This window comes from Tyto alba, unplaced genomic scaffold, assembly GCF_018691265.1.
Source record: "Tyto alba isolate M040663 unplaced genomic scaffold, T.alba_DEE_v4.0 Super-Scaffold_39, whole genome shotgun sequence".
Taxonomy (NCBI): Eukaryota; Metazoa; Chordata; class Aves; order Strigiformes; family Tytonidae; genus Tyto; species Tyto alba.
In genome coordinates, this window is record NW_024881314.1 from 13,255,879 (window position 1) to 13,273,803 (window position 17,925).

A 17,925-nucleotide genomic window follows, 5' to 3' on the forward strand; every position below is an offset into this window, starting at 1 on the left:
ACCAAGTCAGGACCTGGTCTGAGGATTAGATGGAAATGCATTATGTGAATTTAATTACACTCAGGTGTAGACATCAGCTTGCTCAGACCTGGCACAGGAACAGGCAAACCTACACAGAGCCCAAGCAAGGAATTGTATTGGTGAAAATAAGCTGGAGAAAAAATATGGGGGGAAGGGTAAGGAATTGTAAAGACTTCAGTAAATAAAATGTCTATTATTTGTTTAAACATGTCACTGTCTATGTTAAAGGCTGGCACCAGGCCAGTGAAGCAGACTTTGAAGTCAATGTCCTATAATAGATTGCTGGATTGGAGGACAGAGAACAGGCTGACTTTCTGGAGGCAGTCTGGCTCATCAGGGCTTTAGTGCTTATTCCCAGCACCCCAGCCAGCGTGACAGGGAGAGGGACTGTGGGGACACTGTCATGCCTCTGCCCCAGAGCAGCACAGCCCCATCTGGGTCATTCCTGACAGATGTGTGACCACCGACAGACATCGCACCTCTCAGCAACCTGCTCCAGTGCTCTCTAACCTGTGCTGTTAGTGAGTGTCCCTTAATTCCCAGCCCAAGCAGTTCTGTTGAAGTTTAAGCCCATTAGTTTTCTCCTATATACATGTACATGCAGAACTGTTTATCTTTCTTCTTGTAGCACTTTAAAAGTATTTTGCACCCTGTTTCCCTATAACAATCTCAGCTCTGGACTGAACAATCTCCCCTCCCTTCAGTCTCTCCTCATTGATCCCATCTCTGGCTCCATACTGATTTCTGTAGCTGTTATCCAGACCCCTCCCGTGGACCCTTTCAGATGCAGGGCACAGAATGGGGCCTTGCTATTCCCAGGGCCCACTAACATCCTTCATTGTGACTCCTAAAAAGCTGCCTGCTGCTCTGGGGATGTGGTTCAGCTGCTGATCACTAGACTCTCCAGAGCCTTTTATGTTTTTTTTTCTCTATTTATGGAGTAACTAATTTCTTCCTAAGGCCACTGTCCAATGACGACTACAGAAGCATTTGTGGTGTACTAAGTTTTCTTTCACCCCAGTGCTTAATCAGCTGGCTTAGCTGTGGATGTCACCTGAATGTAGTCCTTTCCAAATGTCCTTCTTGAAATGATATCAAATGTATTTCAGACCAATTCTTCAGTTACTCCAAATCATGTTGCATTGTAATCTGTTAGCCTTGAATGACTCAGAGTTATGGAGTATGTCTACTATCATCCAAGGCAATATATTGACTAGTAGGAAAAATTGCTGTGTAGCATGATTTGATATATTCTGTTTAGACTGCGAGCCATTCCTAATTCCTCTGGTGACCCACAGCTATGCTCTTTTTTTACATTAGTCTTATTCAGACCAAATTTCTCTGGCTTATATATGAGAAGGCCATGTGAGATAATGTCAAAACTTGTTTAAAGTCACACTACATAACATCCATTGTTTATTCCTGTAACAGAAATCTGTCATCCCTCCAATGAAGGAAATTAGGTTGGTGTGATGTGGTTGGTTCTTGATGAATTCATCCTGGTTGTTACTCACCAACTTGCTATCTTCAAAATCCATTTATATAGATTGTTTCATTACTTGGTCCAGTATCTTGCTGACTGGTCTATAATTTCCTGGTTTCTTCTCTCCAACTCTTTTAAAGTAAGAAATTATGCTTTCCCTTTCCCAGTTTCCTGGAGACCCACAGATAGTTGCTATTACTGTAGCCTTGTGTACCTCAAGCTGATCGGGAACATTTAACTCATCTGAGTATTCTCCAACCTTTTCTCCAACTTGACAACAGGACCTTCTTCTCTTTTGTTGCTGAAGGTTCTTGGCTTAGTCATCTGATTGATAAATAGCCATTTATCTTTTTAGTGAGGATGATTTAAAAAGGTATTAAATCTTGTAGCCATCTCAGCAGCATGCATAATCATTTCTCCTGTTTATAGAACACAGACAGCACTTTCCATTGCCTTGTCCTGGCTACAGAAGTCCTTATAAAATCTTTTTCTCATGATCCTGTACTTTATGTACTGTGGGTTTTCCAGTTTTGCTCCAGCAGCTTGTACTGTTCTTTAATATTTATCCCTTAGATTTTAACCTCTTTGAACTATGTACATTTTGTGTGCTATTTCTTCTTGCTTCTCAACTTAGCAAACAGCCAATAATTTGTCCAAGTTGTGCTCTAGCTTTTTTTCACAAGGGCATAAGTTTATATTTGTATTCTTGAGGTCATCTGCCCTCCAAACTGACTTCCTTGTCCCTAATGGATGGCATTATTGTACCTCTGTGTGCTTTTCTGTTCCTAAATCCATGAGGAAGTTGACACAAGGCTCCAGGACCACTTTCATCACAAGCTCAGCTGCAGTGGTCTGCAAAGCAGATTTTCCCAACCCCACATCATAGCTGGGGTGAGGAACCACAGAGCACAGGAGTTGCAGGAATGCAGAAAGGCTTAGTCTAGTGGCTGACCTGGGTAGAGAGTCTGGGTTTCTTTGAGACTTGCTCAGCCTTATATCTCAACCCAAACTGCCAAGATTCCCACAGAAGCCATTGCTAACAATGCACTCTGGAGTTGCCTTGGTGTAGCTCTTAAAGGTGACATGGTATGCTAAACTAGGAGCAGATCCATCACTCCCAGTGAATAGGTCTCATCCTTCCCATGAGCTCTCTTAATACTTCAGGCATCAGAAACCTAAGGAAAATTGGAAAGGACACAGCTTAGGAGTGGATATAGTGAATAGTCAGCAGCTCCATGTACATTGTTCCCTTTCTGATGAACTTCTGCCCAAGAACAAACCAGTGTCTGAGTGCAAATAAATGCCATTTGGAAGCTCACTCAACCCAGTTTGTAATAAATCTAAAAGAACCAAATTCTAAAAGAATCTAAAAGGATGGCACAGAAGCAGATGCTCTCTGTACCTTATTTCTGCTCTAGCCAGGTAACTCTCTGCATTTGTGTTCTGCAGACTGAAGATTATCTCAAGCACAAGATCAGAAGCAGGCCTGAGCGATCAGACCTGGTCAATATGCACATTTTACAAGGTAAGACAGTCTGAGCTTCTCCCACATACTCGTGTCTCCTGTCTTGTGACTCATGTCTCTCCTGTCCCACTTGGGTTCCCTTCATTTCTCTCACCCCAATTAACTTTGTGACAGATGCTCATGAGAGGCAGATTCAAATGGGACACATGTTGTACAGAATTCAGTCCAGACCTGGTCTTCAGGAGGCAGGACACACATTTATTCCCTGACAGAAGCAAACCCAATGCCATGTAATCTTTCTTATCCCTGGCAGGGACCAGTATAAGCAGCTCTAGAGGACAGTGGGGTAAGGAACAGCTGTGAGAGAGGACTCTGTTAGACAGAGGTGCTGATGTCTGATACTCATGCAAAGCATACCCTGGGCATTTGATGTCCAGGGCACTGAAATCCTTGTAGCAAGTGGTTGCAATACCCTCCCAAAGCTGGGCTCCTTTTGTTTTGCAATAATTCTGGATATTTTCTGTGACAATTCATGGTGAAGCAGTCAATGACCCAAGCACAGCCATATGAAAAAAGTTAGCCCTGCAATCAGTCCATGAGCCACAGCAGCTCTCCCCTGTCCCATCCTGGTGTCCCCTTCCAGTCAGAGAACTGGCACGGTTCTGCTGTATCCCATCACAGACAGAACACTGCAGTGTCCTTCATTTTCTCCAGAGATAATGGGTTCCTTAGAGACAGGGAGGATGTGCAGCCTCTCTCCTTGAGTCCTGTCAGTCGCCTGGAAGAAGCAGATCACTCTCTGGCAATTGTAAATGCTAGCCTCTGCTCTCAGCATGATTGAAGTCCTTATTTCTTTTTCCTTTGGCATGCAGGAGGGCTGATCCAGAGGCCCATGCCAGATAAGTGCCACTGCTTTGCTTTTCCCTTGGGTCTCCATCCCTAAAATGAGCTAACACCATTGCTTGCTTAACAGGTGGAAAGTGTCTTTCCCTTAGGTTAAATAATAGAACCAATACAGACTGGAGTTGGGGCTGTAAACCAGATGCGGAGGCAGCTTCAGTCACCAGACATGGACAGGGCCAGCCAGACACAGCTGGAGAAGAGGCGGAACAGAGACTGCCTGGCTGTGTATTGAGTAAGCTGGCTGTGCTGCCCCACACACACCTCTTGGCTGGAGCCTCTGCCCACACCTCTGCATTTCATGGAGGTGTGTCCTGGTGTATCATGGATTTACGTGTCCATCTGGTTCATAAAAGGACGTAGAGGTGACTGAAATTGGCCAGCTGAGACACTTTGCATTATCTAAATGCCTCACAGGCACCTCACAGGCACCGGTTCACCTCAGGGAGTTCATGGGTGTTTGCTGCCCTACGTAGTCTGAGGCCAGAAGTGACTTCCTGCAGAGAATTTTTTGCCGACATCAAACCCTGTAGCTTGTGTTGTCTACATTATCTCTTCTTCAAGAGTGTCCAGTTTTTGAAGGCAGCACAATCTAGATGCAGCCTTTCTTATTTTAGACCCCTGAGGGTATAGACATGGTCTAGTTTAGAAACCTGCTCACTCACTACTCATGCCTGTGCCACCAGAGAAGCCATATAACCTTTGTTCAGGAAATCTTTCTGTTTAATTGGCTAGTCTTCTGTCACCACTCAAAAACTGGGGAATTCTCAGAGGGCTTTAGCTTCCAGATCTAGTTGCCTTTGTCATGCTCCTCTCTGGCTTGTTTTTTCCCTGAAGGCCTGAAGCACTGTAGTTATGCCACCTCCAAACATCCACTTCTAAAGAATCACCTTTTGATTTTCCAGTGTAAGCCATTTAATCCAGCTGTCAAACACCATTAACAGTTCTTCTCTCCAGCTGTTCCCCAGAAGTAGGAGCCCATCTGCATTATCCCACCGGGCCAATGGGCTCCTGGCAGGCAGGAGCTGGGGTCCACTTTGGCCCTCATGGTAGTCGCAGCTTGTTAATGAAGTTTCCATTGCAGATCATTCCTGAGCCTTGGGGAGGATGCTGCAGCTGCAGTCTGGGTTTGCAAGCCTAGGATAGTAGACAGAGGCTCTTGCTTGGGAATGGAGATGCTGAACCTAAGGGTCAGAGTAGGACCCATGTCCCAAACCCCACCAGTCCCATCCAGTCCAGCATCCTGCCTCTCAGGCTCAGAGCAGCTCCTGCTGTGCACTGAGCCATACTTAGGTTTTGGGCACAGCCCAGAAAGACTGTGCTGAAGGGTCAACACATTCTCACTTAGCAGTGTGTTTACAGATGTCCCAGGTCCTGAACTGATGCCTTCCATTTGGCCTTTTAGACTCAGCTGCAGAGGGGTCCATTCAGTCTACTCAAATGAATCTGAAAAGAGCCCGACTGGCAGATGATCTCAATGAAAAGATTGCTCTCAGGCCGGGTCCTTTGGAGCTGGTGGAGAAGAATATTATACCAGTTGACTCAGCTGTGAAAGAGGCCATAAAAGGTAGTGGGAGTGAATGTGAGTGTTGTGTTGTGTGCATGGCGTGGGGCAGGGGCTGGCAAGGTTAAGAGGATGTACCACAGCAACTGCAGGAAGTGATTTGCCCAGACTTAAGAGCTGAATTTACTGCTTAAATTTTATTATTTTCACGGTAAGCAGCCCAGTCCAGTCCTGGACTATCTTATTCAGACCTATGAAAATAGACCTCTTGTCTTAGAGCAATGACCACTGAAACATGAACAATTGCTCAGCCATGTCTCCTCAGAAAAAACCTCCCTTCTTAAACCCCTTCCCTCCCCAAGGGTTTGAGCGTGTAAATGATACTGCTGGAAACAGAACATTCCTCCCTCACATGAGAGAGGACCTGGGTGCACACGTGTGGTTGTGAGGCCAGCCTGGATTCTCCCACTTGTGCCCTGCCAAGACTTTACATCCCAGTAGGTGAGGGTGAAGTGTCCCCAGTTCAGCGAGGCTGTGGTTCTCTTTTTTTCCCCACTGATGTTAGTGGTATGCAAGGCCCAACAGAGTAGAATGCTGCCCCACTGGGGCAGGGAAACATCCCCAGGGTGCTGGACTGCTGGGGAATACGAGGCACAGCCTGCACTTCAAGGCAGGGTACATTCCTACCCACCAGTACCCAGAATTTATGCCTAAGCCTAGTTTTCTTCCATCACGTATCCCTCAGCCAGAAAAAGGAGGCAGAATCCTCTGCAATTATTTCCCCCAGGCTGCTGCAGGCAGACCAGTATGGGAGCTGACACAAAGCAAAAAGGTGACTCAAATTTCACCAGGGCCCAGTGTCAGGACAGGGAGATCCAAAATCAGAGAAAGGAGCAGGAAAGCCATCAGGGTCCTCCAGTGCCAGGACAGCAGTCTATATTTTTGAAGCCTGGGGCCATCTCTGCATGTTTAAATTGGCCCTTGGGTCTCTACTGATGCACTGAGAGATGTTCTTCCCCCTGGGAACTGCTTGTTCTGTTGCTCCTGGTTCCTCAATTCATGGGATTATGCCCGTTGGCATAATCCTGTGTTAAGTGCCTGTTCTGGGACTCAGAGCAAGCTGGGGAAAGTGGCAAGTCTCTGGGACAGGAGGGGTCTTTGAACAACAGGATTGATATCAAAAATGGGAATTGAAACAGGAAGCACTTTGATTTTCATTTCATCTCAGAAACCAGCATAAATGACATGAAATGTTCCAGGCTCAGACACCGCTCTGTCCTGCCCTGCAGTTGTTCCTGCTCTTGTTTTTCCCACTGTGAAGTGCACACAGCGTACATACGGCAGCTTCTCCAGTCTGGCCCTTGAGCTTCTCCGTTTCCAGTGTTTCGCAGCTCTCGTCTTTGAAGGTGAAATGTTCCAGGACTCTGCCTGAACAGGAATTTTTAAGGAGAGTTCAAGTAAAATCTCCCCAGCCACTTATCAAAGAAGAGAACGGGAGGTGGGAGGTGGGGGCGGGGGGAAGTTAAAAAAAAAAAAAAATTCCCCCTTTATAAACATTTGAGGTCTTTTGAGCATGACTTTATCCACTGGAGCTGAGGCTTGGAGGCTGGGCAAGTTGGCCTGAAGTCTGAGCAGAGTTTCTCTCCAGCTGCCTTGTCAGGAGCTTGTGGTAAACAGAGATTTACAGGACAAAATTCTTAAAACAAAAAGTCTGGCTTGAAATTATTTGCTCAATTTTAAATTTCTCCCTTTCGCAATGCCCTTCTATCACATTGCTGGGGAAAAAATGTGCCCTGTAAGCCAGTTTTATCCCTAGGGTCAAACATGAAGTTACTTGGTACTGTTGGGTGCTATGAGAAGGAGGCAGTCCAACTGCACCAGGAACACAATCCCAGCCCTCAGGTTTCTGAAGAAGAAAGCCCCAAGCAGAAGCATCCTCAAGCTGATTTTTGAATTTAGGGGTGCCTTGTGGTGCTCAGAGTTTGGGACGAAGGGCTCAACACAGAGCAGAGATGAGCACTGGCACTTCTGAATGTTAAGCCTTTTGTTTTTGCAATGCCAGAGAGATGACAGGGTTTAAAATCATTTTACTTTAACCTTGGAATCTCAACTGTTTATACAGTGGAAAGTTCAGCTGACGTGTTCCTCTAATCACCTCCGGCAGGGTGAGCAGAAAGTGCCAGACCCCAACGAAAGGCCTAACGTCCCAGTGACAGGAGGCCACCAGTGCCCTACATAGCTGAACAGTGATATAAGAACCTTATTTTTACCAGGTCCTTGTCATCACTTTGTCCAATACGCTTGAGAGGACAATACCCAGTGCATTAGAAACAGCCCCGAGCAAACACCATTCTGCCTGAGATTACAGCAGAGACATGGGATCGTGAAACAATACGGTCAGCCCCGGGCTGGGTGAGAGCAGGACAGATAAGGACAGCATTACCCATTCGGCACAGGCCTGCGGTATCAAGCAGCAGGATGCAGCACATTCCTGTCATGCTCCTGTGCTCTGACAAGTTGCTGCGGTGTCCTGAAGGTCCCTTGGGCTCCGGGCTTTGGCATCACTTCTCAAAGCATGCTTATTAAATGCCAGCCCAGTGGAATTCTTGAAGATTCACAAGTCCCCCTTGCTCAGTGTCATTTTTCCCAAGAGAGGATGCCCATGCTTGTCTGCAGGCATGGAGAGCAGCTCCCACTCAGCCCAGATGGTAGACCCTGCAGCATTGCAGTTCCTCAGGCAAGACCTGGTTTGAGTGCTGCCTCTGATGGAGAGGGGACAGGCCATATTTCCAGGCACATATGAGGAGCCCCATGCCCTGGAGATCAGGCAGGAGGGACTCGCCACAGGACACAGCTGATCTCATCTCTCCACCCTCATCTGGTGGCTGGGCAGCAGCTTGGGGCAGGGAGCCAGGACTCCCTGCTTCCTCAACCACCCTGGCACCACAAGCCGGAGCAAGCAGAGATAACCCTTATCTCTCAGATAGGGGCAGGGGTCAGAGCAGGAGGGTGCGTGTCAGTGAGAAGGCGCACATTGCTAGACCGGCAGCAGGGACAGGTGGAAGCTTGTCCCAGGGCCCTTCCTATTTCCCCATTTGTCACCTCGCTATCGGTGTGCCAAGCTGCCTGACAAATGCCAGACATGAGCACGAGGAGATTAGGAGCATGGCCACGCTGCTCCTTCCTCTGCCCCCACCTGCAGTCCTCCCGAGGCTCACATGAGACCTTTTTTCTTCAGCACTTTTTTTATCAGTGAAAGCTGCGGGTCAAGAGCTCTTGCCCATTTGACTATGAGAGATAGCTTGCTGGGAGCTTTGCAGTGGGGGAAGCAGTGTCTGGGGCTGTCAGGGAGGCGACGGTAGTAGTTTGAAGCATGTCACGTGCGTGAAGCCTGTGGACACAGACAGGATCTGAAGCTTCTGTTCAGCTGCAGCCAGGTCCACCCGTATTGGCTCCTGTGCCACGAACAGATAGGTCACCCTCCAACCTCGGTTCTTTTGCTGAAGACAGGGTGGCGTGGGCTTGCGGTCAGGGTGCTCAGCTGATGGAGAGGGTGACTCTAATACCTGTCTCTCCATCTCAGTGGGGGCAGCACAGCAGAGCCACTCCTGTGCTAGCCCCACCTGCCTGCGAGAAGCCCCCTGCCCCTGGCCAGGCTCCTCAGATGCCTCCTCTCTCCCTTTCCCGAGCAGCACGGGCCATGGCACGGGCCGGGAGCTGATGCCACCTCCTCCCCACCAGCCTCGGCTGCAGGGGCACCCCTGGGTGATGCCCTTGTGCACGGTTGGGGACAGGAGGTGCCTGAGCTTCGCATCCTTCACCCATGGCCAGGTCTGGAGGAGGCGGGTGCTGTCACCGAGGCTCACCCTGTACCTCCCGCCGCCGTGTTCACGTCCCTCGCTCAGCGCAGGGCCCCGACCATCGCCCCTTCTCCCCTGGCAGGCACCCAGGTCAGCTTCCCCAAGGCGGCTGACGCCTTCGCCTTCGAGGAGGACAGCAGCAACGACGGACTGTCCCCGGAGCAGGCCAGGAGCGAGGACTCCCCGGGCTCCACCGAGCTGGCGGCAGGCACCAAGGCACCGGAGCCAGCCCTTGCTGCGCCTGCTGCGGTGCCCCAGGTAGGACCCACGGCACCCCGCCTGGCCGGGGTGTCCCGGGGCCGGACCCACATCCCCCTGCCCCACGCCGGGGCTCCCCCTCCCCCGTTCCCACGGGGGCCCCACGGCCCCGCCCGGGCAGACGCGGGGCTGCACGGGGCCGCCGCGCCCCCTGCTGGGCGGAGCGGGCACTGCAGGCGGGGCGGGCGGCGGGGCCGGGCTGGGGGGGGGGGCGGGGGGGGGGGGGGGGGGGCTGGAGTGACTGGGGGGAGTGGGATGGACTGGGGTGAACTGCAGTGGGCTGAGGGAGGCTGGGGGGACTGGGAGGAACTGAAGTGGACTGGGGGGCGAGGGGGGAGGTAGGGGCGCGACACACCAAAGGGACTGGGGACAACCATAGGTAGGCTGGGGGGGGACAGGGCTAGTCTGGGGGGACACCGAGGAGCCAACGGTGTATCGGGTGGGGAGTAAGGGCACAGGGATGCGGCGGAATGGGGAGGGCTTGGAGAATAGGGTGGACTGGGATGGACTGGGGAGACAGAGAACTGGGGTAGCCTGGGGAATGAGGACAGTGGGCTGGGGGGACTCAGGTGAACTGAGGCATCTGGGATCGACTGGGGAGCTGATGGAAACATGGGGCAGGGGGGAATGGCGCGCCAGGTGCCCCTTTCAGGCAGAGGCTGGCCAGGCTGGCCAGCCCCCAAGCACCAGCCCCACATCCCCTCGCCCACCCATCGCGGGGCTCGCCTCTCCCTTGCAGGATCACCCCCACAGTGCCGAGGGCCATGCACTGGACCCAGCCTCAGGGCAGAGCAGCCACTGTGACAGCCCCAAGCAGACAGCAGGGCAGGAGTGCCCAACCCTGTCGGTGCCCTCCACCATGAAGGTAATCCTGTGCCTCCAGCTGCCCGGGAGCGGGAACAAGCCCAGGGCACCCGGCTGCATCCAAGCCTGAAGTACCCTTGTGTTGCTCCCTATGTGTGGGGAGGTCTGGGGGGTTTGGTCTTAAAGGCTTAGAATAATGCAGGGGAACAAGCCTTGTTGTCAGCAACTGCAGCTTGGTTCAGGTTCTGCACTGGAAACAGCCCCTGAGGCTAGGAGCAGAAGGAGATACAAAGCAACACTGCAGTACCTTCCAGGCGAGGAGGGTCATATCTCATGTGCTCTCCAGCACAACTGAGATGGGACGTGGCCCTGAGGGAGTCCCCCACAGGCAGGATCAGCAGCTCTCGGAGCTGGAGTGTCAGGGTGCTGGCAGGAGCTGCCCTTGCTCTGTCCCAGGACTCTGAGTTCCCACAGGGGTAGCAGGAGCTCTTCCCCCAGCTAATACTTTTCCTTCTTGGACCAACAGTCCAAATCATCCAGTGATGGCAAGAACCGTCACAAAAAGCCCAAGGACACCAAGCCCAAGGTGAAGAAGCTGAAGTATCACCAGTACATCCCTCCAGACCAGAAGGCAGAGAAGTCCCCTCCACCCATGGATTCTGCATATGCTAGACTCCTCCAGCAGCAGCAGCTCTTTCTGCAGCTCCAGATCCTCAGCCAGCAGCAGCAGCAACAGCAGCAGCAGCAGCAGCACTTCAGCTACCCAGGGATGCACCAAGGCCAGCTAAAGTGAGTGGCAATGTGCCAATAGCAGGGGTCAGTCCTGTCTTTCTCCTACCTTTCCCCTACTGTACTCATTTGTGACAGTGCAAGGGAGATAGATGCATGCGAGTGAAAGATAAAAGCTTGGGAACAGCAGTCTCCTGCAAAGCCGTTCTGGCTTTGTGCACTGGCTGGGGGGCCTGTGACCTGCTGGTGGGTCACCAGCAATCTCCTTACAGCCCAACCTGGTTTTCATTGGGGTTGGCAGCCCTTCAGGTCTCACACAGGAGATAGCAGTCCCAAGGGAGAAAAGAGGTGGTACAGTGGGCACAGAGACCCCAGGGGGACAGATAAGTTACCCCAAATCTCCTTTGTTATTTCAGGCAATCAAATGAGCAAATGGTCAAAAGTTCAAGTTCTTCATCAACTTCTGTCAACAACACCCCTCTTTCTCCTGTGAAAACCACCTTTTCAGGCCAGACTTGTGTCTCATCTATCAAGCCAGGCCCTCTGCCATCTAACCTGGATGATCTGAAAGTAAGTACAAACTTTGTCACTACAGGAGCACAATCTTATAGCCCGAATGTGCTTTGCTACCCCTGAAGCATGCAGCGTGGTGCTGCAGGCTGAGCTGGCACTACAGAACCACCATGCTGTGGACAAACCCAGGAGTACGGCACACTGGATCAGGAACTGGGTGGATTGCTCCAGGGCATATATCAGCAGACCTGAGGTATAACTCAAAACGTCTGCAGGCCAGACCATCAGGTCAAGGACTAAACGACAATCTGTGCTGCTGCTCCTGCAGCTCATGGCTCCATATCTTCCGTTTTTTTATGGTGGACAGCATGGATGTGGCTAGCAGACCAGCCAGAAGCTAGTAGGTCAGCATGGCCTCCACTTAGTCACTCAGCTTCTCAGTGTTCATTACAGCCAGGCCAGCTCAGCTCTCTGCACAAGCAGGTATCTCCTGGCATCTGCAGCTATGAGCACTGCTTTGAACAGTGCCTAAATCTCTCATGTAGGCAAGACAGGCAGGGCATAAGAGAGGACCACTCACCTCAATAGTTCTTTTATACTTTGCTAATGGAGCCTCAGCCACGAGAAAGGCTCAGAGGCATGGAGCAATATTCATTATTAGAGAAAGAAATAAGATGAAGTAGAAACAACATGAATTTGGTCACAGCGATGCCTTAGTTCAGAAGCCTAAATTGTGTGCAGATGCCTGAACATGGCTTATATGGCTCCAAGGCACACAGTCACATTCTCTGAACTAAAGAATGCCATCAGCTAGTTCCTGTTCTGCTCATGTAGAAACCTACTGCTAGGAAGGGAATCTTGAGTCACCTCCATGGCCCAAGGACCACTGCTGGTTCATGAAGAGCAGTCACAGTTCCTGGAGGAAGAAGGAAGCAGGATGTGCAGTGATCAGGGCTGTGCATGGTGACGCTGGTGACTGCAGGTGAGGCAGTGAGCACCTAGGGGGTCAGAGCTTTAAAGCAGAAATCTGGGAGACCTGTGATCTGAGACTCTTTGTTAGAAATGCTGGGTTTCTAAAGGGCCCATCTGCCATTGGGACTGATCATTGGTGGCTTTCTTTCTAGGTATCAGAACTGAGACAGCAGCTCCGAATACGAGGCTTGCCTGTGTCGGGTACCAAAACAGCACTGATGGAACGACTGCGGCCCTTCCAGGAGTGCAGCAGCAATGCAGTGCCAAGCTTCAGTGAGATCACCACCGTCACCTTCCCCGTCACTCCAACAAGCACCCTGTCGAGTTACCAGTCGCAATCCTCCACCAGCATGTTATCGAATGGCTTCTACCACTTTGGCAGCACCAGCTCCACCCCACCCATCTCCCCAGCCTCCTCTGACCTCTCTGTGAGCGGCTCTTTGCCAGACACATTCAACGATGGGCCCATGTCTTCTCCACAGTTCGGTCTCCAGCCATCTCCGGTTCATGGCAGTGCTGAAGAAAGTCTCATGAGCAGCATGAATGGAGGGAGCATCCAGTTGGAGCTGGAAGGGATTGACACAGAGAAAGACAAGATGCTGGTGGAGAAGCAAAAGGTCATCAATGAGCTCACGTGGAAGCTGCAGCAAGAGCAGAGGCAGGTGGAAGAGCTACGGATGCAGCTCCAGAAGCGCAAGAGAAGCAATGGCCTTGAGGAGAAGCAGCAGCCTGCTCAGCATTTCTTTGGTGTCCCCATCAAGCAAGAAAATGCAGTGTCCAGCTGTCCGTTTGCATCCAAACAAACTGCCTTGAAAAGCCAAGCCAGCAGCTCGGATAAGTTAAGTAACTGTGGGGTGCCGCAGCTGCCTCACGTTGTAAATAGCCACTGCTTGGAGCCTGCAGGGCAAAGCACCATCACCTCCTCGACATTCCTGAGCCCTCAGTGCTCCCCCCAGCATTCTCCACTCGGTGCTGCTAAGAGCCCCCAGCACATCAGCCTGCCGCCGTCCCCCAACAGCCACTATCTCCTCTCGGTGTCCCCCAGCTCACAGGCAGAAGGGCGCAGCGGGTCCCCGCAGACCAACAGTTGCCTTCGAACAGCATCGGTAAGTGGAGAGCACCCCAGACAGCATCGCAGTGGTGGACACCCCGGTGTCTGTGGGCAGTCAGTCAAACATCCCAGTTTGAGTCCTTTCTTATCAGACTGGGACTGCTGGCACCCAGGGTGGGCACTGAGGGGGCCGTGGCAGCGTGTGGGGCTGCCAGGAAAGGCAGAGTGTGTCCCAGATGGAGAACGGTTTGGAAGCTGATGGCACTGCGGGGTTCTTTGCAGGGAATCCTCGGGGGAGCCCTGCTCCCACCACACCCAATTGCCCTGGGGGCCACAGCACAGCTCCCATGCCCCACGGAGCCCTAACACAGCTTCTTCTGCCCTGGGGGAGCCCTGGCACAGCTCCCCTCTTCCCCAGGGGACCCCAGCACAGCTCTCTCTGCCCCGGGGTGAGCACTGGCAAAGCTCCCTGTGTCCTGGGAGAGACCTGGCAGAGCATCTTCTGCCCCATGGAGCTCTGGCACAGCTCCCTCTGCTCTGGGGAGTTCTGGCACAGCTCCTCTGCCCTGGGGAAGCATTGGCACATCTTATTCTGCCCTAAAAGAACCCTAACCCAGCTGCTTCTCCCCTCCAGGGGAGGCCTGGCACAGCTTGCTGTGGCCCTGGGGGAGTCCTGGCACAGCTCCTCCTGCCCCATGGAGCACTGGCATAGTTCTCTTCACCCTGGGGAAGCCCTGGCACAGATCCTCCTGCCCCACTGAGCCCTGGCACAGCTCTATCCACTGCAAGGATGCACCAGTACAGATCCCTTAGCCCCTGGGAGAGTCCTGGCACAGTTCCTACGCCCCTGGGAATTCGCCACTGCAGTGTTTCAGGGCTTTTCATCATCTTTCTGAGCCATTTCAGTTCCTAGCAGTGTGTGAAGGATTTTGACCACTGGGTTGAAAGAAGGCAGTCACCCCAGTCATATGGGAAGCTTTTTCTTGGGAAGATAGAGAAGGGCTTGTAGTTGGGGTCTGCAGTCAGATAGAGCTTGTGCTTCCCCACCTGCCAACCAGCACAACAGAGTTGAGCCTTCAGCAACCACCACTCCTCACTCAGCCTTCTGGACAAGTACAAAAGGTTGGAGAGGGGCACACACTGCCGACACACGAAAGCAGCACAAGGTCACAGCCCAAATTCGCCTCAACACCCTACCAGGGTTTCCCAGGCAGCCGCAACACCTCTCATACAATCTGTAAACTGCACACAGTGGTGCAAGGCATGCACACTGCCTTCGGGGAAGATATACAGCGAGTGCACACAGAGTGCAGAACGGGCGCAGAGCCGAGCAACAGCCGCTGCGGAACACCCAGCGCACGAGCAGGGCAGTGAGCTGCCCGCGGGTAGCACGCCGAGCAGGGGGCAGCGGGAGCTGGGCAGTGGGGTGCAGTGCTGCGAGGTGGCAGAAAGTGGAAGGCAGCGTTGTCTCTAAGCCATTCAGAGGATGGTGAGATAGGTGATAGGGGCAGTTGGCACAGCACTGGCAGTGAGGTGGGCAATGAGGAGCAATTTAGAGTGAGAGGGGCAGAGAGACAGAGTGCTGCCAGTGGGATGGGCACTGGAGTGCTGGGCTGTCGGGGTGAGGTAGGCGGTGGGGCTTGCTGCTGAGGTGAAATGGGCAATGGGGAGAATTGCTTTGGGTGAGCTGGGTGATGGGGAGCAGCGCTGAGGATAAGCTGGGCAGTGAGGCAGAGAGCAGGGGATGCAGTGGGCAGTGGGATGCAGTGGGTAACCGCAGCAGCAGGGCACAGAGCTGTAGAGGTGAGCTGGGCAATGGGGAGGAGCTGCAGGTGCAATAGGCAGCGGGACAGTGCTGTGAGGTGATACGCCAAGAGAGGCAGCAGCACTGCTCCGGATGACCAGACAGCAGTCAGCGACCATCAGCACAGGGCAGCGACACTTCAGGGGCAACTCCAGCTCCTGCCTCTCTGCCCGAGCGCAGGGGGCATACAGATGGAATGGCCCCACGGTGTCCTGCAGCTCATCCCAGCTGTGGCACCACCCATCCTGGGTATTCCTCTGCCTGCAAGGGGCTCCCAGGGCTGAGGGTCCCTCTTCAGCAACAGCTCCCTCTCTGTGCCCAGCACTGGAGTGCCATCCTCCACAAGCCAGGGAGCGTGTCCGTCCCAGCTGCCCTCCGTGGGAAGGTGGCCAGGATGTGCACATCCAGGCTGAGTGGCCTCACCGCTGCCTTGGATCCACTTCTGGATCCGACCCACCTGCTGGGGCCATGTTGCATCCTCTGCCACCGGATCTCATGGGTCGAGGCAGCCACGACCAGGTGGTGGGGAAGGGCACGCAAGGGCCTAGAGGTGACGGGGACAGCAGCTGGCAGGCACTGGACTTTCAGATGAGGTCCCTCCTGGAAGGGTGGGACCGTCGAAAAGCTTGCATTGATATGTAGGTGTTTGGCACAGGCACAGGGAAAGCCTAAGTTCTGACCTGGCAGTGACTCTTTTGAGTGGCCTTCCCTGGCCTGGGCTGTGTGAGGTGCCACTGGGCAGGCGTTGATGGAGAGGGTCCCCAGCAGAGGGCTGGGAGGCTGCTGGCAGCCAGGGAAGCGCTGCATCACTAGCTGGGTGCAGCCCACCACCAGCAGCCCGTTTCTCTCTCCCTCTTGCTCTGCACGTTCGGGGCTGCACAGAGCACCAGGATGCTCTGCGGCATCAGCGGGCACTCCGGCAGTGCTGGAGGTCAGCCTGGCCCTGCATCTTAGAGCTAGCCTGACGGCACTAGTTTACGTCCCCCTCTCCTGCCCAGAGGCCAGGCACTTTGAGCTGATGTGACCCACGAAATCGCTAGTTCCCCTGGCACCACACTGGCTTCAGCAGGGGTGAGAGTTGGGCCCCCTGACGTGCCTCACTGTGCATTGACTCCATTTCCCTGTATTTCCCCCACGCAGATGGCTACGCAGGCAGGTCAAAAGTTTTCTATTCCACCCCCAAGTTTTTGTAAGTCAAGCCCAGCCCTCTCAGAGGTAAAGCAGCCTCCACCCTATGAGGATGCAGTAAAGCAGGTAACTGCATGATTTTTATTTTCTATAGGGCTAGGGCTGTGCAGGGCATTCTTTTGCAACTAATGTAATTCATCTGCAGGAGTTACAACCCGTTATGGGGTCTATGGGTAGGATAGGCCTGTTTCCATGAGGAACAGCCTTTTCTTGAAGAGCAAATTGCTGAATGACTGCTACAAAGCAGTCAGACACCACGCTGGATGGGATGGCATCTTCTGTACTGATGAAAGGCGCCAGACAACACTGGGGTCTTGGTATCCCACACAAATACCCCAGGACTTTGGTGTACTCTTCTTTGGGGTGCTCAGTGTGATGTGAGAAACAGGCTCTTGAGCATTCCCAAGTCACCAGGAAACCTTACCTTCCCTCTTGTGCCCGCTCCATGCCATCTGCCTCCCTTAGCCTTACCCCAGAGCTCTGTTCCCATGGGGAGGACTGTCCCCATCGCCCATGAACCCCTTACTTCTTGTGAGAGTCTGTCAGCAGCCTCAGTGCTGGTCGTGATGGTGCCTTGAGGAAAACAGACTGATGCTGTTGGCAGTGATAGAAACAGGCTTATGCTGACTGGCAGAAAGTCCTTCCAGTCTCTGGTCAGGGAGAGAAGGATGACGGTGTGGGAGGCGGCAGGGAGTGCAAGGAGGCACACGCCAGTGTGAGGTACTGGGTCCAAAAAGTCAGTGTGTCCTGATGGCCCTGGGAAGAGGCAGTCTGTGGTGGCCACTGAGCAGAGGGTCAGCAGTAGGGCAGGGGAAGCCTGGTGCTGTGCTCCCTGGATCCTCCATGCTTGTCCCAGGTCCCTGCAGTACTCACCTGAATGCCACTGCCAGCTCTATTGCAGTGGCATCTCTCCTGCACAAGAGAAAGCTGTTTGTGGGGTCTAGAGCCACCTACATGGCTTGTGGCCAGAGGGACTCTCTCCTCCTAACATCCTCTACTCTCCTCTTTGTCGTTTGCTGCAGCAGATGACACGAAGTCAGCAGATGGATGAGCTCCTGGACGTGCTGATTGAGAGCGGAGGTACGCACTGCTTCCCTATATTCCTCCAGGGCTTCCCCTCCAAGCCAGTGCTGGCCAATGAGGCTCAGTGCACTCTGTGCACCCCAGCAGAGCTGCCTGAGTTCAATACAGCTTTCATTTGCCCTACCTGTGCCAGCAGCCACCAAAATTGAGCCCAAAAGCGTATTGGCCCTCCCAGAGTCTGCTCCTGCGTTTGCAGGCCCGGTGAGGTGCTCCGGGCTTGGTTATCACCTATGCAGAGTGCGCAGGGAGAAGAGACGGTGGGGTGGCAGCCCTGTGCAGCACAGCACTGC

The 17,925-nt window shown here is 52.9% G+C and overlaps 1 protein-coding gene across 8 annotated transcripts in view; it reads left to right on the forward strand.

Annotated features, from left to right (window-relative positions):
- MYOCD (myocardin) overlaps positions 1 to 17,925 on the forward strand; it is a 258,762-nt gene that overhangs the window by 237,758 nt on the left and 3,079 nt on the right. For 4 of the 8 annotated variants that reach the window (XM_032992119.2, XM_032992124.2, XM_032992121.2 and 1 more), the window contains 9 exons: positions 2,954 to 3,029; positions 5,275 to 5,436; positions 9,316 to 9,491; positions 10,231 to 10,356; positions 10,822 to 11,084; positions 11,441 to 11,594; positions 12,662 to 13,615; positions 16,505 to 16,618; positions 17,575 to 17,632. In XM_032992119.2, coding sequence (XP_032848010.2) covers positions 2,954 to 3,029; positions 5,275 to 5,436; positions 9,316 to 9,491; positions 10,231 to 10,356; positions 10,822 to 11,084; positions 11,441 to 11,594; positions 12,662 to 13,615; positions 16,505 to 16,618; positions 17,575 to 17,632 — 2,083 coding nt within the window. The remainder of the gene's footprint in view (positions 1 to 2,953; positions 3,030 to 5,274; positions 5,437 to 9,315; positions 9,492 to 10,230; positions 10,357 to 10,821; positions 11,085 to 11,440; positions 11,595 to 12,661; positions 13,616 to 16,504; positions 16,619 to 17,574; positions 17,633 to 17,925) is intronic. The other 4 variants (XM_032992120.2, XM_032992122.2, XM_032992123.2 and 1 more) reach the window with 4 other exon arrangements.